This window comes from Ambystoma mexicanum, chromosome 9, assembly GCF_040938575.1.
Source record: "Ambystoma mexicanum isolate Mex_15411 chromosome 9, UKY_AmexF1_1, whole genome shotgun sequence".
In the NCBI taxonomy this organism is placed as follows: domain Eukaryota; kingdom Metazoa; phylum Chordata; class Amphibia; order Caudata; family Ambystomatidae; genus Ambystoma; species Ambystoma mexicanum.
In genome coordinates this window covers 705954037-705972890 of record NC_090931.1, presented here as the reverse complement: position 1 = coordinate 705972890, position 18854 = coordinate 705954037, and the positions used below count along the sequence as shown (strand labels likewise).

At 42.1% G+C, this 18854-nt stretch overlaps 1 protein-coding gene across 1 annotated transcript; it reads left to right on the top strand.

Moving 5' to 3' along the window:
- The first annotated feature begins 364 nt into the window (after positions 1 to 364).
- LOC138487370 (gamma-crystallin M2-like) lies at positions 365 to 6329 on the top strand. The gene is made up of 3 exons (XM_069613945.1): positions 365 to 373; positions 807 to 1049; positions 6057 to 6329. The coding sequence occupies exons 1-3, from the start codon at positions 365 to 367 to the stop codon at positions 6327 to 6329; spliced, it is 525 nt and encodes a 174-aa protein (XP_069470046.1).
- Positions 6330 to 18854: the final 12525 nt, after the last annotated feature.

Sequence of the window (18854 nt, the reverse complement as noted above, 5' to 3'; positions counted from 1 at the left end):
ATATAATTTGATTCCATGTCTGACCCTGTTTCCTGGTGCCCTTGTGCCAATGCTTTAGTCAGCTGCCAATAGAATGCTTTTCAACATGTTATTCATAAAGTTAGACCACCATTCAGGTCCAGTGCTGTGGTGTAGGTTTTTTGTGACAATGCTGTGAACCTTAACCTCTCCCCATGAAAACAAAAGCAGAGCCAACCTGTCCACAATGAAGGGGCATGACCAATCACAATGAAGAATGGATCGTGTCATGCATGTTCCTACATGGACAGAACAGCTGAGCCTGCTGAGTGTGCAGTTCTGGGGTGTGCGGGGGTATATAAGGGCAGGGTCTGTGAGCAGTGAGGCACCACTACCACCAGCCAACATGGGAAAGGTAAGAGCACCTCTGCTATCCAATGTGTCTGTCTCACAAGAGATTAATTGTATTAGATTTCATAAATTGATTAGTTTAGAAAATATAATTCAGAGTGAGGCACAAAATGGAGCACAATTGCAAACAGGGTGGTCTCTCAACAAATATTTACTAAAAGGAGACTTACAACATGTTGAACTTAACGGGTTTTACTGCAGTTGCAACATTTCAATAAGAAGCAAAAAAAGAAAACTCAGATGAGTAATTTTGACGATACTAAACTGCATTGCATGCATATAATTTCAATAAAAACTTAAAAACAAAAAAAATCTGATCCAGAAAACAACAATTTTCCAGTATTTTTAAGACTTTTCAATCCGTTGCATGGAACTATGTCTATCCCAAGAAAGCAGGGTTAAGTGCAAAGTAACTAATCTAAATATTTCTTCCATAGATCACCTTCTACGACGACCGGAATTTCGGCGGCCGCTCTTATGACTGCAGCTCCGACTGTGCCGACCTGAACCCCTACTTCAGTCGCTGCAACTCCCTCCGAGTGCTCAATGGCTGTTGGATGCTCTATGAGCACCCCAACTACAAGGGGCACCAGTATTTCCTGAGAAGGGGGGAATACCCCGATTACCAGCGATGGATGGGTTACAACGACTCCATCCGGTCCTGCCGCATGATCCCAGAGGTACGTTTTTATTTAATAGCTGCCAGGGCTTCCTGACAGAGGATTGTGTTTTGCACTTACATCCCCCCATACGTCATTTGTAGTATATTTGTCATTGCACAATTCTCATGGATTTTTCCTAGTCTCCATAGAAATAGCAACCTTATAAATCATGCACATTTCACACAGGAGTATTTCCTTGATTAATTTCAAGGAACAACCTTTTTGCATTTAGTTGTTTATATACCCTAGCAAGGGATATCCTAAACAGGAGCACCTGAAATTATTCACTAATTACTTAGCGTGTTAATTAATTTGAAGAATTGCAGAGCATCCCTCCCCTCATGTGTGTTCTTTAAAATCATGCACAAGGCCAGAAGGGTACGTTTGATTGGAAAATAAGAACTTAAAAATGCTGAAGTAGCCCAACATATTTTCTTAGCACATTTCATTTTCATACCGTATAATTTGCATAATTCATGATTATTATCAATAAGTAAAGGAGTACCCTAGCAAGCCCAGCGTCGCCTACCCCTGACGCTCCGCCCATAAATGTGCATTACTTTGGTCGGCGTCTGGCAGATGGGAGAAGCTCCCAATGCCTAACAGACATGGCGGTTAGGAGGCAGTGTTCACAGGGGTGGGTTCTTAAAATGCGACTTCTGCTAAGACCTCTAGGCAATGAGTTAACAGGGGGATGTACGGTAAATTGGAGGAAGGATTGTATTGTCTTCTTTGTGTTTCCCTTTAAGTGAAGTGTGACTCTCATACATGTACTGGATGCCCTGACAGTTCACAGAAGAGGATGTTTACAGACTGGAACGTTCTATGAAAAGAGTAAAAGAAAGCAGTTATTTTGAGGTCCCAATATGATTCAGCAGCTCTAAGAGATGTCTAATGAATGCATGTATTGGAAAAACATTGTGTAATCCGGATACAAAGCTAATGAACATCTCTTTTACATCCGGTTATTGGGACACATACTTTGCTTCATAACAGACCACCACCGTGAAAACATGCATTTCAAAGCTATGTCAATTTTTTCAAATGCATGTTCCACCAAATTCCAAGTCCTTGGGACCTGCCAGGGGGGCTTTCTTACGGGCACAATCAATGGCCACTCAAGGAAACTCTCAGGCTAAAATGGCTGGTGTTAGCTCTAATCGTAAGTACAATGCAAGTATCACGTGTCACTCTTCTTAGAGATTGCCGTTCCCTCCCATCCACTTTTCTATCATTTGACATGGCCAACTATTGTATCAATACAAAATGTTAGATCTTTTTGGTTTTGGCAATGAGTTGATCCAAATATTTGTTGGTTGCCAATTTTGCTTGTTTCAGCAGACGATAGCCTAAAGAACACAACACTAATAAATCACTCCAAAATAAGTCTACTGGTGGAGTGGTTGAGCTAATGCTTCTTAGCCTTTGCCTCAGGGAATCATTGCCCATCTCTTCTTAGCTTAGAGTCATTACAGAAAAGGACATTCATTATGCAAAGCAGTCTTGCCTCAAACACAGAAGTCTGGCCTAGACTGCCAGTACGGTCCTCCACTGCAGGAACCAACTAACAATCCCAGACTCTGTGGGAGGCATCTATGAATCCTAGTCTGCATGGGATGCCCTGTGAAGCCCACACTGCATGAGAGGCCCCTTTGAATCCTAGAGGGCAAGAGAGGCCCCTATGAATCCCACAGGGCAAGAGAGGGCCCCTATGATTCCCAGACTGCATGAGAGGCCCCTATGAATCCCAGACTGCATGAGCGGCCCCTATGAATCTCACTGGGCAAGAGAGGCCCTTATGAATTCCAGACTGCATGATAGTTCCCTATGAATGCCAGCCTGTATGAGGGGCCACTGAGAATCCCAGACTGCAGGAGAGGGCCCTAAATATGACCAGTGAATACACTGTTATTCACTAAAGTGTTTGATCTTAACTCAGAAACAGTTTTGAAACACTTGCCAGCTGCATGTACACATTTCATGGGATGCAATAAATAAACCTGTGAGTCAACTGTGCTTCTTTCATTGAAATATGAATGTCCTATATGAACCACTGAGCACCCTATATCATAAGCCCTTTCTGACAGAGAGCAGTACAGTTTTGCATAAATGCTTTTACTGTTACTGGTAGTAAGAAGGGGGATGTTTCGATAGCACACAATTTGAGAATGAACATCAACCAGTCAAGAGTCCAGACCAGCAAAATATGATTGTGTGATCGTCAGCAATCAAGGGGACTTGCACAACACTCACCACTGGCCTGCATATAATACACAGTTCCCTTTTGGGACTAACTTTCTTGGACCATTACATTTCTTTGACAAGAGGCAAATGTTGAGGTTCAGTAACATATACAAATAAAGGGAATGGGGTAAAACATCATTTAAGACAGGAAAAGTACAAGTAATATCACTGTCTATTACCAAATATGCATTGGTTTGAAACATACCTTGTTTGCTACAAGAATCATTGGTGATTTTGTCCACCATGTCAGGCCAAAGATAATATAAATGTAGTCACTACTTCCTATGGGAATTGAGTCAACTTTACTTTGATACCTAAGTCAATAAACCTAACCCTTAGTAAGTGCTAGTGTGGTGCTGACTCAAAAGACTGCTGTTTGTCCATGGGTAACATAATGTACAATTCAATCAGGGATCCGAGCTCTAGCAATACCATTTCAGTTTCTGGCAATTTCTTCATGATTTTAGGCCTTTTCAAGCTCTAAAGTATTCTTTTGCACTGACAAACAAACTATGGTGATTTTAGATGAGATGGCTAAGGAGGCAAAACATTGCAGGATGTGCTTAGCATACAACCTATACAGGTGTGCTTTAAATACTGCTATGAACAGATATTATATTGACCATAATTTTTGATTGTGCGTGGATGAGACATGGGATGGGTACCCCCATTTTGGAATTCCTCTGTCATCGCATACCAAGACTCTGGATAGCAATTCCAACCAAACTTGAATATTTCATTTTTTAAGAAAACTCTCAAGGATTTATCATGAGTTGGAGTATTCAAGACCCTGAGGACTTGCACTTCAAGAGACAAGTCCCTGTTTTTGCCACATATGTTTTTTTTTTTAAAGTGGGGTGATATTTCTGATTGATGCATTTTGAGGTGTGACTGTCTGAAGATATTGTAGGGATGTTTCATCGCAGCTTACGCTTATTGCTGGGTACCTTTAATGTATGCTGAACTCCAGGCGCTAGAAGAGCATTGTTAATGCTGATTGTAGATACTCTTGTTTCCCTTCTATTTGAGATAGCAGTAGCCTAGGCCTTCATGACTCAGTTTGAACTGGTGGTCTGTCTGTAGGAGCAGGAGCAGATATCAGAGGATAGATGGCTGGGAATAAGATATCTTGTCGTCGTCATTTTATTTGGGGGTTGGAGCACAACTATTTCTCAAAGAAGATGACAACATTCCCCACTTTGCATCAGGGCTGATTTTGAACTCAGAATATAACGTCTTGTGTGGGTTCCCTTTTTATTCATCGCTGCACAGTTTCTGCACCCATGTTTTTGATTGCAAAAGTTAGAGATAGCTCTCCTTCATCTAATAACAGTTTGGTACAGTACTTTATCTGGTGATGTTCCGTTGGCACTTTGGCTCAGTTTCCTCTTGGGTAAGGATTCCTTTTGTATATGCATCTGCAAACATGTGAGATTGCCCTTAATGTGATTCTGTCACCTGGTAGGTAGTGTTTGGTTGCTCCAATGATTATTCAATTGCTGTCATTTTGATGGAATGGTAGCTCCAGTCCACCATAAAGCCTAATATAACTATATACTCTCACAAAGGCTTAATCACAACGTGCAGTAATGTAACCTGTACAAACATTGGCAAAGGGCTAGAGAGAGCTGATGTTCCCTATCCAAGGTGTTGATAAATTACTTCTTGGTGTTGGTGAGTGTGGTCTCATTTTCTTTGGCTGTCCTTTGCCCTGATTGACAGTTGTAATATATTTTGTACAGCTTCACCTGTTTTTGAAATTGTTTAGTGACTTTCCATACTAACATTTTGCATGTATGTTTTAAATTGGTCATAGTGCAGCAATTAATACCTTGGGTACGTGGGTATTTCTTGCAATGTGGATAACTATTGCATACTTGTATGTTTCAAGGAGTATGATCAGGAACACTAGGCATTGGTTCCAAAGCTGTGCCTGCTGCAAATATGAATTTAGTGCACCCAATGCATAGCTGTTGTTGAAGCAATACCTTACTGAATTGAGTTGTATGTGTTACATGCACAGACATGCACAGGGTACAGAGTAGCACAGCCCCTAGTGTTAGAGTGGGAGATGTATGTGCAGATGCTAGACTAATTTGATCTTCTCACCTCCTGCTCACTGCAGTATATAATGGGTCCAGGTGAGGGATTTCACACACTGGAGGTGGGCTTTTCCATTTAGGGGCCCGCAGGTTCCACCAGAATCCTCTTTCCTTTACCAAAGGCCATTATGTGGAGATAACAGCTTTTAGACCACTCCTGGGGTAGTGGCATCACATTATGGAATTCTGTTGTGGCATGGAAAATATGGTAAATTAGGTATGACGTTTTAGGCCAACCCCGAGATGGTATAACATTCTTGGATTCTTGATCTAACCAGGTGCAATTTATGCACTCCCTTTGATAGGAAGTAGCCTGCCGGTTGGGTTTAGGAGACCATTTGAATGAAACTCAGCACTATCAGCATAACCTGCAGCCAGCAAAGTGATAACATATTAAGTGCATCAGCACACCTGGTGTGGCATAAAGGTCTTATTATCTCTTCCATAATATCAACAATAAAGAGGGCTCATTACCTGGAACAAAAACAGTTTTGTACCCAAAAGCGTAAAAGTAATAAGGGCCTCAGATATCAGAGCATCTGATCTTGTATTTACATTTCAAGTATGAATGAGTGAATTCAGCTACATTTCACATGTGAAAGCATGTGCTTCTCCCTATTTTATTTCTGCAATCTGTCAAAAGGTTTTAAATGGTATTTACACATTCTGTTTCTTATAGCATCGAGGCTCTTTCCGGATACGGCTGTATGAGAGAGGTGATTTTGGGGGCCAGACGATGGACTTCACTGATGACTGCCCCAATGTTTACGACAGGTTCCACTTCAATGACATCAACTCCTGCAATGTTCAGGACGGGCACTGGATCTTCTATGAGGAGCCCAACTACAGAGGTCGTCAGTACTATCTGAGACCCGGCGAGTACAGGAGATACAGCGACTGGGGAGCCATGAGCCCCAGGATTGGCTCTTTCAGATATGTAAATTATATCTAAAGTCCTAAAAATGATTCCAATGTAACTTACTAAGAATAATGAATAAAGAATTTATCACAAACATCGTTTTCAACTTCTTTTTTTTCAAATGGACTCAATAAACCAAAATAAGATTGTGCAAACTAATTGAGGTGCTGTGATTGCCGACCACTTTCCTATGCTCTTTTGTTTTCAGGCCTTTAAACATAAAGTCAGTCTAAAACTGAAGCACCATCCTTTTAACGATCATTTTAATCTTCAACATAGAAAAATGTAATTGAAGCCATGTAACACAAATGTGCATTCTAGCAGCTAAATTACTCCAAAAATTGTAACAGATAGCCTCAAGAACTAACCAACTCTCAAATACCGTTCAAGCATTGTTATTGAAATGCTTTAGTCTGGTCTCAAGGAGGCATTTCTATCTATTTGTCATCTCCCGAGGGCTTTTCCCTCCCTTACCGAGGTGTCCTTCAATCTGAAGATGCTCATGAAAGATTGGTAACCACGACTGTCTATAATCGGGCTGACTAGTGGTGAGGGTCTAAAAGCAATTGCCTTATCTGTCGTACTCCCTCCGGGGTGTTCTATGGTGAGTACTAACCTGGGGCCCCACAAGAGGAATCATCGTATAAATATATCCCTTCCAGTCAACCAGGTTCTAGTCCCTCCCTATCGCCTCCGCCCTTACACCACTTACCCTGATGTCCTTTGCTTTCTTTCCCTTCCTCTGAAACGACCCATTCTCGTCTTCCCAGTCTCCTATTTCTCTCCTTCTCTCTTCCTCTCTCTGTCTCTCCAATGTCCTGTCACTCTCCTTCCCTTTTCACTAAGTGGGCATCACTGATATTATAACCCCTAGTATCCGGTCCCTCCCCACAATTCTGTGACAAGAAATAGGCTATGCTTATGATTGCTTATGATTACAACTCATTATTAATTTAAAAGTAAAACAAAGTTGGTCCCCTTTGTTTATGCAAGGAAAGTTAGCAAAAGACATCACAGTTACATTGCATGGGCTTATTTATCCAATTAAACTTGGTCTATGAAAATCTTGCTAAATATATTTCACATTCAGTCACACAAAATTACCATTAATTAGGTTTCTGACAATTCTGATTCAAAATAGTACATAGCTACCTCTAAACAACACTTAATTCAGTGACCACAGTGCACCTTATTGGATGGTTTATTAAAGCTCTTTTCAGTTTGTATTCATACAAAAACTATTTTAGTCAATAGTTAGCCATTTCAGTATATTTTATTTTCTCCAGTATCAAAAAAAAGTATTGCTACCAGAGAAACGTTGCACAGGGAAATTGCATGTTTGCAGACATATTCAGTTCAATTCACCCCTCCATTGCGAGTTTGGGTTTGTGGGTTTCTAGAAAGTTCATACAGTTCAAAGATAGACAATGAGTCTCATCCAATTCTGCAGGTTTAGGTTAGAAACATTTTGCTGTCAATTTAGAACTCACAGGATGTCAGTTGATTCTCATTTCAGGTGAAAGGGATTCTTTTCAAGACTTTTTAAACCCACCATAACTTTCATGTTTTTTCGTAAGCATGCCCCAATGCTCCAACCACAAGACTGTCAAGACTATACTGCACGGATGATCCCTTATAAGGGTGAAATCAGGTATGTAGTTGTCTTGCAGCCCTACAAAATCTATGTCTTGGGTTGGTTAAGCTATGCATAAAGTATCACTGCCCTCTAAAACAAAGACAATTTCCTGGAGCAAAATGCTTGCATTTGGTCTAATGTGCATACCCACAATGCCTTGCTGTTGTGTCTCTGAACTGGGTGTGAACTTCCAGCAATGGCTACTAGGTGGTGTTGTACAATGTGTGACTTGGCTCAAATGGAACTTTAGTTAAGAGACAGTTAATTAGATTTAACATGAAAAAACACAGCAACCAAACCTTTAAAAATGAGTGAAAAAACCTTTGTTAAAAGAGTCAAGGTGATCATATTTAGCACAACAAAACCCTTCGAAATTCGGCACTCACATTTGAAGCAAGACCACCTTAAATGTGCGCTCACTGTTGCGCACCGTATGAACACAATGATGGTATCACAGAATTTCAATGATTTTGTAATACTATAGTTTCTTGGAGCCCACTAGCCATGGCCTTCAGCCATGGGCACTGTACATATTGCACCAATAGGTTTCTTTGGGGCCCACTAGCCATGGCCTTTGGTCATGGCCAGTGGCACAATGAATCTTTACCACATGGCTAGTAGATGTGATCACTGTAGGTGTAAAATGTCATTTTTTAAACTCTCTCCTGATTCCCATGGCATTACCCCAATATTCCCCCCAGAATGGCAATGAACTGCACATACAGCTGCAATGAACTATGTTCTGAAATCAAAAACTCTTCTCAGTTCTCTCAGACACTCTCCAAATGCCCCCTCCTCTTTCCTTGCTCCCCCCCACTCCCTCCACTCATCTCAGCTGCTTGTTCCCTTCACGGCCCTCTCCCAATGACCCCTTTCACTCTTTTGTTCATGTGATGCTTTTTATCTTTTGTTGTAGCCATGAGAATCTCGTGAGATTCCCCTGGTCCCCCTGATAAAACAAAAATGTTCAGGCTCAAACTGGCTCCCCAAACCACCCCAACGCTCCACTTTCACATGGTATTTTCTTTCCCCCTTATCACCTCTAGCCTGGTACAATTTCATAATTGTTCCTCCTCAAAACAGCTTTTTGAGCATTTTTCATTATCGTGTTACCCTAGTATTACCCTGCTAATCGCTCACATTGAGCAAAACAAATGGTGGCTTTTCATTTCTGAAAAGTCTCTGCTACAAAGCACCATGGGAGATATAGCTATATTTCTGAGAACAGCGGACACCCCATTCCCCGTCAAATATGTTTAAAACTCTTGCACGGAATAACCCCAAACCTGCGAAAGTAAATGGGAGTAGGACGAAAAGAGCATGTTTTGCTTTCTTAACAACTTTTTCATTTTATAATGAATCTTTCCCAAAATGTCCAGTCTGGCGGTGGCGGGGAGGGCTGTGACAAACATATTGTTTGTAAAATATCAAGCATATCTCTCCTGACAGTCAAAAGTTATTAGTAATAGAATTTTCGGATTGACTCAAGGCTATCACCTTAACCATAGGGCAGCTGTTTGTGCCCTGTAAAATATGTATACATTTTAATCCAGTTCACAAATTCATTAACAAAATAGAAGAAACCCTCAAAACCTAAAACTATTGTGCATCATGACAATCCTTTATTCTTAATATTAATAGCAAATGACCAATGTCACTGTGTATAATTGTTTGTTATTCAAGATCTTGCTAATCAGCATACATCTCAGGATCCTCCCTTCATCATGAGCCGATCTTCAACAACTTTTCCCATATGTTTTGTTTCTTTAATTTGTCAATAACACCCAGTCTGAATCATTCACTAATTCTCAGTATGTGAAATGTATAACCAAAACCAACTATATATATATCACACAGTGTATTACCCAATCACGTTTACTCCTTGCCAATATGCTGCTCCTATGTAAACACATCATTTCAAGAAAGGTATATTTTAATCAACAATATGCATAATAAGCCCTACTTAATCTGATTATTACCTACCCCATATATAAAAAGAAGAGCTTTGACCGCCTGATCACTTCAGATCCTGATCTCTGTGAACACTACAGATTTCATTTTGTTGGCATTTTAGTTGTTATTTCATAAGAATATCCCCTCTTTAGATAGACTTACAAAGGTGGTGGCTGCTCATTAACTGGGGATCTCTGTTCAGAAGCCCTTTTAGTCCTGGAAATATAATGTTTTTTGTGATGTAATAAATGAGCCTTCCCCCTGGGCAGTAATTTCAGATAACAGCCAGGCTTACATGCAAACCTAAGGTTATAGGACGTGCAAACCTGGTGTTTTGTTTACTAAAATATCCAAATAGGATATAACATTGCTAGAGCCACATTGAAAACCATTGATTTGTCATAAACATAAATTGTCATATGTCACAGTCAAAGTGCACCACATTGCTATAGCCTTTGTACAATAATTCAACAGTTGTTGAAAAGGAATAAACAGTTTCCGTTCACCTGTTTTACATACAATATATTGTCACATTACAGGGATTACAGGGATGGGGGTGCGAAGGTCACATATTTAACCATATCAATTAGTTTGTAACCTTTAATACACCCATCATTGGCAGTTTAAGTAAAGTGTTATCTTTTAAGCATATTTTCGCTGGTATAAAGCTTTGAATCTTTTTTTGGGGTGATTTCTGGCTATGCAGCAGAAAGTTCATTCTTTGGAAAACATGGAAAAATATTAAACATCACAGGATAACTCACTTGACTTTTGTGTGTAGTTCTATTATTTTTAGGGTAGTAGGATATGAAGCAGCATCTGTTGAAATGTAATCCTGCTCTGTATCTCCACAATACGTCAGCTTCGTATATTGCTGTCAATCACATTTCTCCAGTGCGGCAGGCACGGTTCCCCATCAATACAGAGAGTGTTTTTACACTGGAGATTTTAGCAATTCCTGCTGTCAATGTAAAGTTATTAAAAACTCAGTCTTTGGGCCAGTTCATACGAGTTCCTGCTATGTATGAAACTCTATGCCATTTGTGGGGTGAGGTCTCTTAAGGTAGCAGGCAGTTAAGTGTAGCCCATGAGTGCACCCTTGTCATAGTATTTGAAAAAGAATATATGAATACACATGGGAATAAAATAAGTCATTTTTCTGGCACCTCTTCCTTTTAAATTGGGGCAGTCTCGATTTGTCTTTGATTCTCCCTACAACTGGCACACACTGCAATGCTTCAGATATTTTATGCAAATCAAGTATTATTTCCTTACAGTTATGTATGAATAGAAGGTGTTAAAGACAGCAGCTCACCTCAACCTTCTGAATATTAGGAACATCAGGCACCGCCTTCTTTCAAAACATCAAAGCATCTCTTAACAACTCCTGTCTTCTCTAAACTGGACTACTGTGCCAGCATCCTCTTTGGTCTCCCCAGATATGCTTTCTGTCCTCTCGACAAGATCATTCACTTCGCTACCAGGACTCACTTTGTGCTCTCTCACTTTACACCTGCTACCTCGTACCATCACCAGGCTGGATGGCTGATGATGCAAAAAGGCCTAGATTTAAATTTCTTCTGGTTCACAAATCTAACTACGGTAAGGCCCCTCTCTATCCTCCTCTATCCAACTCTACAAACCTTCTCATAATCTCTGCTCTGCCTCCTTGATGGTATCAGGTAATAATGTCCCCATCCATAATGTCCCCATACATAATGTCGCCGGGAAAAGCCATTGGCGACAATATATATGGTGTCATTATGTATGGGGACGGATTTCAGGGATGTCCCCTGCTCCCTTTGTAAAAAAAGAAAAAGAAATCGGGGTTTGCAGGGGTGTCCCCTGCATGTTCAATGTAATAATGTCTCCATAAAAAATTATGATATTTTTGTCAGGAGACATTTTTGCAGGGACATTATTACATGGAACCATCCTTGACTATGTTTGTGGCTCCTCACCCTCCCTGTGCTTCCTCTCACTTCTGCTCTTTCTCTCTTCTTACTCCACTTGCACGGAATTCTCTTTGCCGGACATCCGAGAAACAGCCTACACAGATTTCTTCAAAACCAAACTAAAAGCCTACCTCCTCACCTCTGAGTTACCCTCTTAACCTACCTCTCATCTGTCTGCTAGCTAACAGTTTTCCCTCGCCTCTAACCTGCCTCTTTCCCTCACTTCATCTGCCTCCACTCTAGCACTTCACCCATCATGGTCACATCCTGAGCACAGCTGGCCATACTGCCTACCAACACTTAAAAATGTCCAATGTTGTTTGTTCTTAATCTATGCATGTCGACTTGTGTATTGTCCCTGGTGACTGTTCCATTTACCCTGCTCTACAACCTGGTCAGAATGTCCCCAAATCTCACCCCATTGTAAGACGCTAACTGCTTCCCATCAAATCTGATTTCTTATCTATTGTACGATCTTTTGTGATCAAAAGATCATTGTTCCGCCTGTTTATAAAAAATTAAAATAAATAAATACATAAATAAATAAAACATACCTTCTACTAAAAGTGAGTTTGCATTCGCCTCTACACTGATGTGTAATTGTAATGAATACAAGCAGCCTTACATGAGTATTTGAACATCTTTGATGCACTAAACCACTTTAGAGAAGCAAATTAGTTTTACAAATGACACCAGTGCATGGCCACACAACCAAGTGTCTTACCTGAGTAACCTGCTTACAATCCTTGTGTCACAATGAGTTATCTTCTCACTTGTGCTAGAGCACATCAAAAAGCCTTTCGTCTGGAGATTTGCTGGCAAGGTGCTGCCTAATTGCTGCCAACAATGTGCGCATTATGGCATTGCACGCAACTACAAACTAATGTCATTGTTGGTCTCTAGGCAGACGCGTCTGTATGATATTACTTTGGGTATTGCCTGTATTATTTTCTGCAATGAATGTTACATACTTTCTGTCACATCTTCTCCTTCAGCCAAAAGATGTCGACTAGCGGTGTCTGGAGAAAAGGTCAGCCGGCTTGCTTTTGCCAGGACAGTACTCATGTGTCACCTCGTATTGCTGCATCTCCAAAAGCCATTGTTCGATTCTAGCAGGTGGTGTTGGCGACTTCTTTATAAAACATATAGGTCAGAGGTTTATGATTTGTGATCTCTACAAATGCCTGTCCAGTTAGGAACAGAAAGTAGAAGTCTTTCCTCCACATAATCAGCAGTGCCTCACAGTGAGTTTGAGAATATCTTCTTTGCACCAGTGCTAAAGATATACTGCCACCTGGTATAATGGCTACCTTACCAGGTGGACTTGTTTGACTCAAAATCGCCCTCAACCCAACAGGACAGGCATCTACAATCATCTCCAGTTTCCTCCCAGGCACAAATTATGCCAAAGTTATTTAATTAGTCATGTATTCTTTTATCTTCCTGATCATGTCTTCCTCCCAGTTGGTAAAATTCCACAGGATGTGTTGCTTGGTGAGGTTCTTCTTTGTCGCCAGTCGAACCGACTGCATTACCTGATAAGCCCCAAGAAACTTTGAGGCTTATTTATATGTTATTTATCAGGATGGTGGCATTTTGCTTGTCTGCAGCTGTCAATGTGTCTGTTGAAGTCCTTTTGTGGAGGAGTTGTGTCCACAATATTCAACTCTGTGGTCTGCAATGATGCATTTGCTCTCATTTCGCGTTAGATCTGGTTAGTAGGTGTTCTGAGTGCTGTTGTTTGTCCATGCCTTAAATTAAGTCCATCACTCACATTCATGGCACACTCACAGCCTTCCAGTTTGTAGCATTGAAGACCTATGTTGGTGATGAACATTGTAATGTTTCTGAACACCTCATCTACTTTCAATTAGTGGCATTTAAGTCAGATGTGATTCCTTCTATGGGAGGCGTAGGGTGGTGCTCTCTTTTTATAGCTTGTTTCGCTCAACACATGTCAATGCAGAGGCTCTGGTTGCTTGGGTTTTGGTAGACTAACCATATGGTTTACCCATAGGTTTGGGCCGGTGACATTCTCTATGAAGCCCATGCTCTCAGGTGTTTGCAATTCATCTTCAGCATTCTTTCTCTGCATGAAGGGCACTAATCAGTGTTGAATCGCTACTGGCATGACCACGGGGGCTACGTGTAACATGACCTGCTTTCCACGTAATTTTTCAACGCCTTCAAAACACTTGTTTTTGATGGGTAGTAAGTCTTTCTTTGCAACCTGTGCAACCATTTCAGTTAGATTCAACCTTTGAGTGATGGTCGCGCTCAGCAGTATATTGTTTAGGGGTTATGTAGAAACATGCTTTTGGGCTTGTTCAGCTTGTTGTCACCTCTCCTGTTAAGTGACCTTCCACATACAGCTCAGTCTTGCTCCTAAATGTGTAAATAAAATGTTTATCTTGGAACTGTGCCAGGGTTTTTCACATCTCCCTAGATATCTTGCTCGCCATCACATTCATCAAAGCACCAGTGTAGACCAAATCATTGAATCTGCACCCATTTATCTTAAACGACCGCTTTGCTGCACCTGAATGGCAGTGGCTTGATTATTTTTGTAGTCAATTAACACAAATTCACTTCTTCAGATCTTCTGGACTATGCTACTGGAGGAGTTATTTCATCTGTGCCTTCATCAATTATCTGACTGTCGTTTTGTCTTCTTGGAGATCACCAGCATTGTTAAGATGCCTATGTCTTGACGCGCGACGCGAACATTTAAAAAAAAAAAGAAAGATGCCTAAGTCTTTGTTCTGGCCGTAATGTACTTCCCTTTCTTGCCTTTGTACTGTGGTACATTGATGCCAAATGGTTCAGTTCACTGCAATTATGGCACTGTTGTTTGGTCACAGGACATCACTCCCATGGTGCTTATGGTGTCCCATAACTGTAGCAGCATTGTTGTTCACCATGTGTTGTCTTTGATTTTATTTTATTTATTTATTTATTGTTGGGTTGTTAGGTGCTTATACAGCAAGTAAAATACTGTTTCAAAGCACCCAAAGATCGAGGGAATGGAACAAGGGAGTGAAATACATTACACAACACAAAATTTAAAGAGAGCAGTGGAGGTAAAGGGAAGGAGGGACGGTGCCCACTATGCCTTGTGAGTATTCAAAATGTGCAAGTGCAGCAGGGTGTAATTGCTTCAGAGTCTGGGCTCATGGGTTGTTGAAGTGATACATGGGCAGGGCCCACGTCGGGAGCAAGGGCGAACCTCCAGGGTGGAGGGTGTGCCAAGGCAAGTGCTGAGGGTAGACAGGAGCTGGTCTGATTGGGTGTGGGAGGTCAGGGGCCTGAGGATGAATAAGAGCCCCGGACACCAATTAGAGCAACTGTGTGATTAGCAGAGAAGAGAAGACGGGAAGGAGGAGGTAAAGAGGAAAGTCTTGAGGAGCTTCTGGAACTTTAAGAAAGTCCTGCTCAAGGTGCAGAGGCAGGGGGAGGCTGTTCCATAGGAGAGAGCCAGCTGAGGAAATATATTGACCTCCTGCCCTCTGTTTTGCAAAACGCTTTACACACAAAGAGTTGGTGCCAGAGGAAAGTAGTGGTCTACAGGGAGAGTATTTAGTAAGATAAAGTTTAAGATAGTGTGGTCCTTGCGCCCAGACAACCTTATGGATGATGCAGAGGGATTTGAATTTAAGGGCAGGGCAGGAGAGAGGTCGTCACTGGGTTTAAGGCCAAGAATGCGTCTTACTGCCCTATTCCGGATTAGCTGGAGAGGTCGCAGAGTGGAAGAAGGTAGATTCAGGATGAGACTATTGCAATAGATAAGCCTGGCAAAAACCAGGGCTCGGGTAACATTGAGCCTCTGGGGGACTGAGAAAAGGGAGAATTCCTTTGAGAAGGAAGAGCTGAAAGTGGGACTTCTTGGCAATATCCTGCGTGTGAAGGAGGAGGAGAGAGAGAGTAGTTGGAGATGACTCCAATGTTTCTGGATTCAGAAGAAGTAGCAGGGGGAGAACACAAGGAGGAAGGCAAGAGAGAAGGGGAGAAGCCGGGAGCAGGGTCCTGATGAGACAGATCTCAGTTTTACAGGCATTGAGGCAGAGATTGTTGGAGGTGCACCAGGACTGGATGGCAGATAGTCAGTCAGGGATGATGGAGGGTGCAAGCGGGTCAGCAGGAAGTTTGAAAAAGAGCTGTGTGTTGCCTGAATAACACTAGAAGTTGGAGGAGAAGGAGGAGAAGGAGGAGATGAGGCATGCAAGCAGAGCAAGGTGGATGTTAAAGAGCCACAGAGAGAGGATAGAACCCTGTAGGACACCAGAGGTGGATAAGGAAGTAGGAGAGGAGAAGGTGCCCAGGATGACTCTGGAAGAGCAGTCTGTAAGGGAGGATGTCAGCCAGTCCAGTGCCCGTTCCAAGAGACCAAGCGTACCGTGGAGCCATTGTATGAGGATGGAATGGTTGACTGTGTCAGACGCAGAGGAGAGATCGAGAAGGATGAGGACAGCAGGGGAGTCCAGAGATGCAAGCAGTTCTTCATGGGTGTTCAGAAGAGCAGTTTCCATGCCTCTGGATGCTCGGAATGGAGACCATCAACACGTTTGGTGTGTGAGTTGAGTTTTGGGCAACGCCAACTTCTCCAGACGTTTCCCCAGGAAGGGGGAGATGGAAATAGGGTATTAGTTGGCAGAGCAGGTAGGGTTTTACAGGAGTGAGCACACAGGGGAGTGCTCAAGGGAGGAGGGGAAATATCCAGTGTCAAAGAGTGATTCCAGAAATCAACGAGTGGTGGGGCAAGAGAGCCAATGTTATCCTTGATGGATCTGAATGAGGAAGAGGAAAACTGTGTATAAGAGACCTGCATGGAGCAGAGAAATATGGTAACTTCTTCAGATGTGACAGGGGAGAAAGAGAAGAAGGAGGAAGAAGGAGGGCGAGGGGCCAAGTGCGGCAAGGGGTTGTGGGATGGGTTGAGCGGGTGGGTAGCAAGGGTGTTTTCAGGATGTCCTGAGTTTTGGTAGCGGAGTGTGTGGCCAGTGCATTTCAGAGGGACTGGGAAGGAGAAGGGGAGGAGGGGACTGCATTAGAGTTGGCTAGTTCCCTGCACATCTGGAAACATTCAGCCGTGTTGTTGGATACACTGGAAACCCATGCCTGAATGTGGGCTCTTTTCTTGGCACAGATAGAGAGTCTGTATTGCCTATGGAGCAGGTGGCAGGCCAGTTTGTCAGAAGGTGAGCTTGAAGTTTGCCACTTCCGTTCCGCTGCTCTGCACTTTTGTTTCAGGGCCACAGGTTCAGAGTAGTACCAGTTTTACTCTTAGAGGCAGGTTTCAGGTGGATCCTCATGACTGGGGCAAGAATGTCAAGAGTATTGGCGATGCAAAGGTGGAGGTTGCTGAGAGCAGAGTCAGAGGTAAAATCAGAGAAAGGAGGGTGAGGGGGAAGCGAAGGCAGTAGCTGACACTCATTTAGTGAAATCTCTCCTACCCCCTTTTGTGGAGTTTTGTGTTTTCTTGAGACCAGGTGTTGCAGTTGTTTGACCTTGACTTTCTCTATCTGTAAATGATTTAGCTTGTCCTCAATCCCCAAAGCTTATATTTGAGCCAACTCTTGTGCTCCTGCCATGTACAATACATATTGTATGGTGATATTTAAGAAGCTTAGTATATGTCTGTGTAGCTGTTGAGAGAAGCAACCATGTATTATCTGTTATGCCTGGTAAGTTTAGTAGGAGCAGATATACTTCATTGCCCTTTTCTTTTTCACTGGGTTCAGTTCATAATTTGTTTCCAAGCAACTGATTATCCTGCCAAACCACATTTTCCAACTTGATCCTATTATGACTGTTCTGCAGACCGTAAGAATGGGGGTAACATACCCGGGATCAAAGGCAGGGTGTTGTTACTTGCCTCTTCCTCTGAAATGGCGCTAATACCCTTCCTGAAGCTGTGTGTCTCCATTTGTGTTACTCCATTTTCATTTATTCTCGCTCTTTTTATTGTGCAGGCTTGTTATTTTGTATTTATTTTTTCTTTATTTCATTGTTTTTTTATAACGCACGTACTACCTGAGTTCAGTTTCTAAGCGCGGATCCGGCGTTCTGCTTGGTCTTGCTTCCACATTGCCCCTGTGCTATCCTCCTTTATCACATTCAATCCACGTGGTGTTTGTATTCCAACTTCTGTTTATCCAAATTTCTTTTTATACCTTTGTATATTTTTTTTGTCATTGTTATTACTTTTCCTTGTAGCTCCTATCTTCCCTTGCACACCTACTCTCTGTACTCTTCTGAGCCCTGGCTCTGCCGACTCACTCATGTCCTCCGATATATTCTGTCAAATAAGCTTTACCGTTGTCTTCACATGTACACTTTGTAACATGGCTTATTGTATGTCTCTTGGCCTCCTCACAATTGATTTGTTTTTTTTCTGGCATCCGGCACTCCCTGTTTCTTTCTTTGATGTGATGGGCCCCCATCCTCATCGCCAGATGTAGTGTGGGAGATGGCGGGGAAAAAGGACAAAGCAACCATATGAACGCTCATTCAGAGCTCTGCCTATAAAATGGTTGTTCCCTTTAATAATAACTAACACGCATGTGCTGGTGTGATCCGGTACAGTACCTTCCACCCACACTTCAAGCACATATCTGGCATCCTACCACTCATTCACCATCTAAAATAATCTTGCCCTTGTCATCTATGCATACCTGCTTGTACTGGTTGGTCTCTTTCCAAGCTGGTGGTATCGCGTCCTTTCATCAACACCAGTTTTTCCGACAGGTGTTTTGATGCAGGGTTTTTTCCTAAAAACCTCATCGAAATTTGTTTGGGGGGTGGAAAAGTACAAATAAAAAGATGGGGGGTCGGGAATAAAAAGAAAAAGTTAAATGAAAGGGGGATTGTGGGGGACCCCCAAAAGATAATGGTAACAACATTTCAATTAGGTTTTTCGGAAAATAATCCGCAGCAAAATACCAGTCGGAAAAACGGGTGTCGATGAAAGACCATAGAACCGCCCTGGTGGCTGCATCACATGATGTGTGACATCTG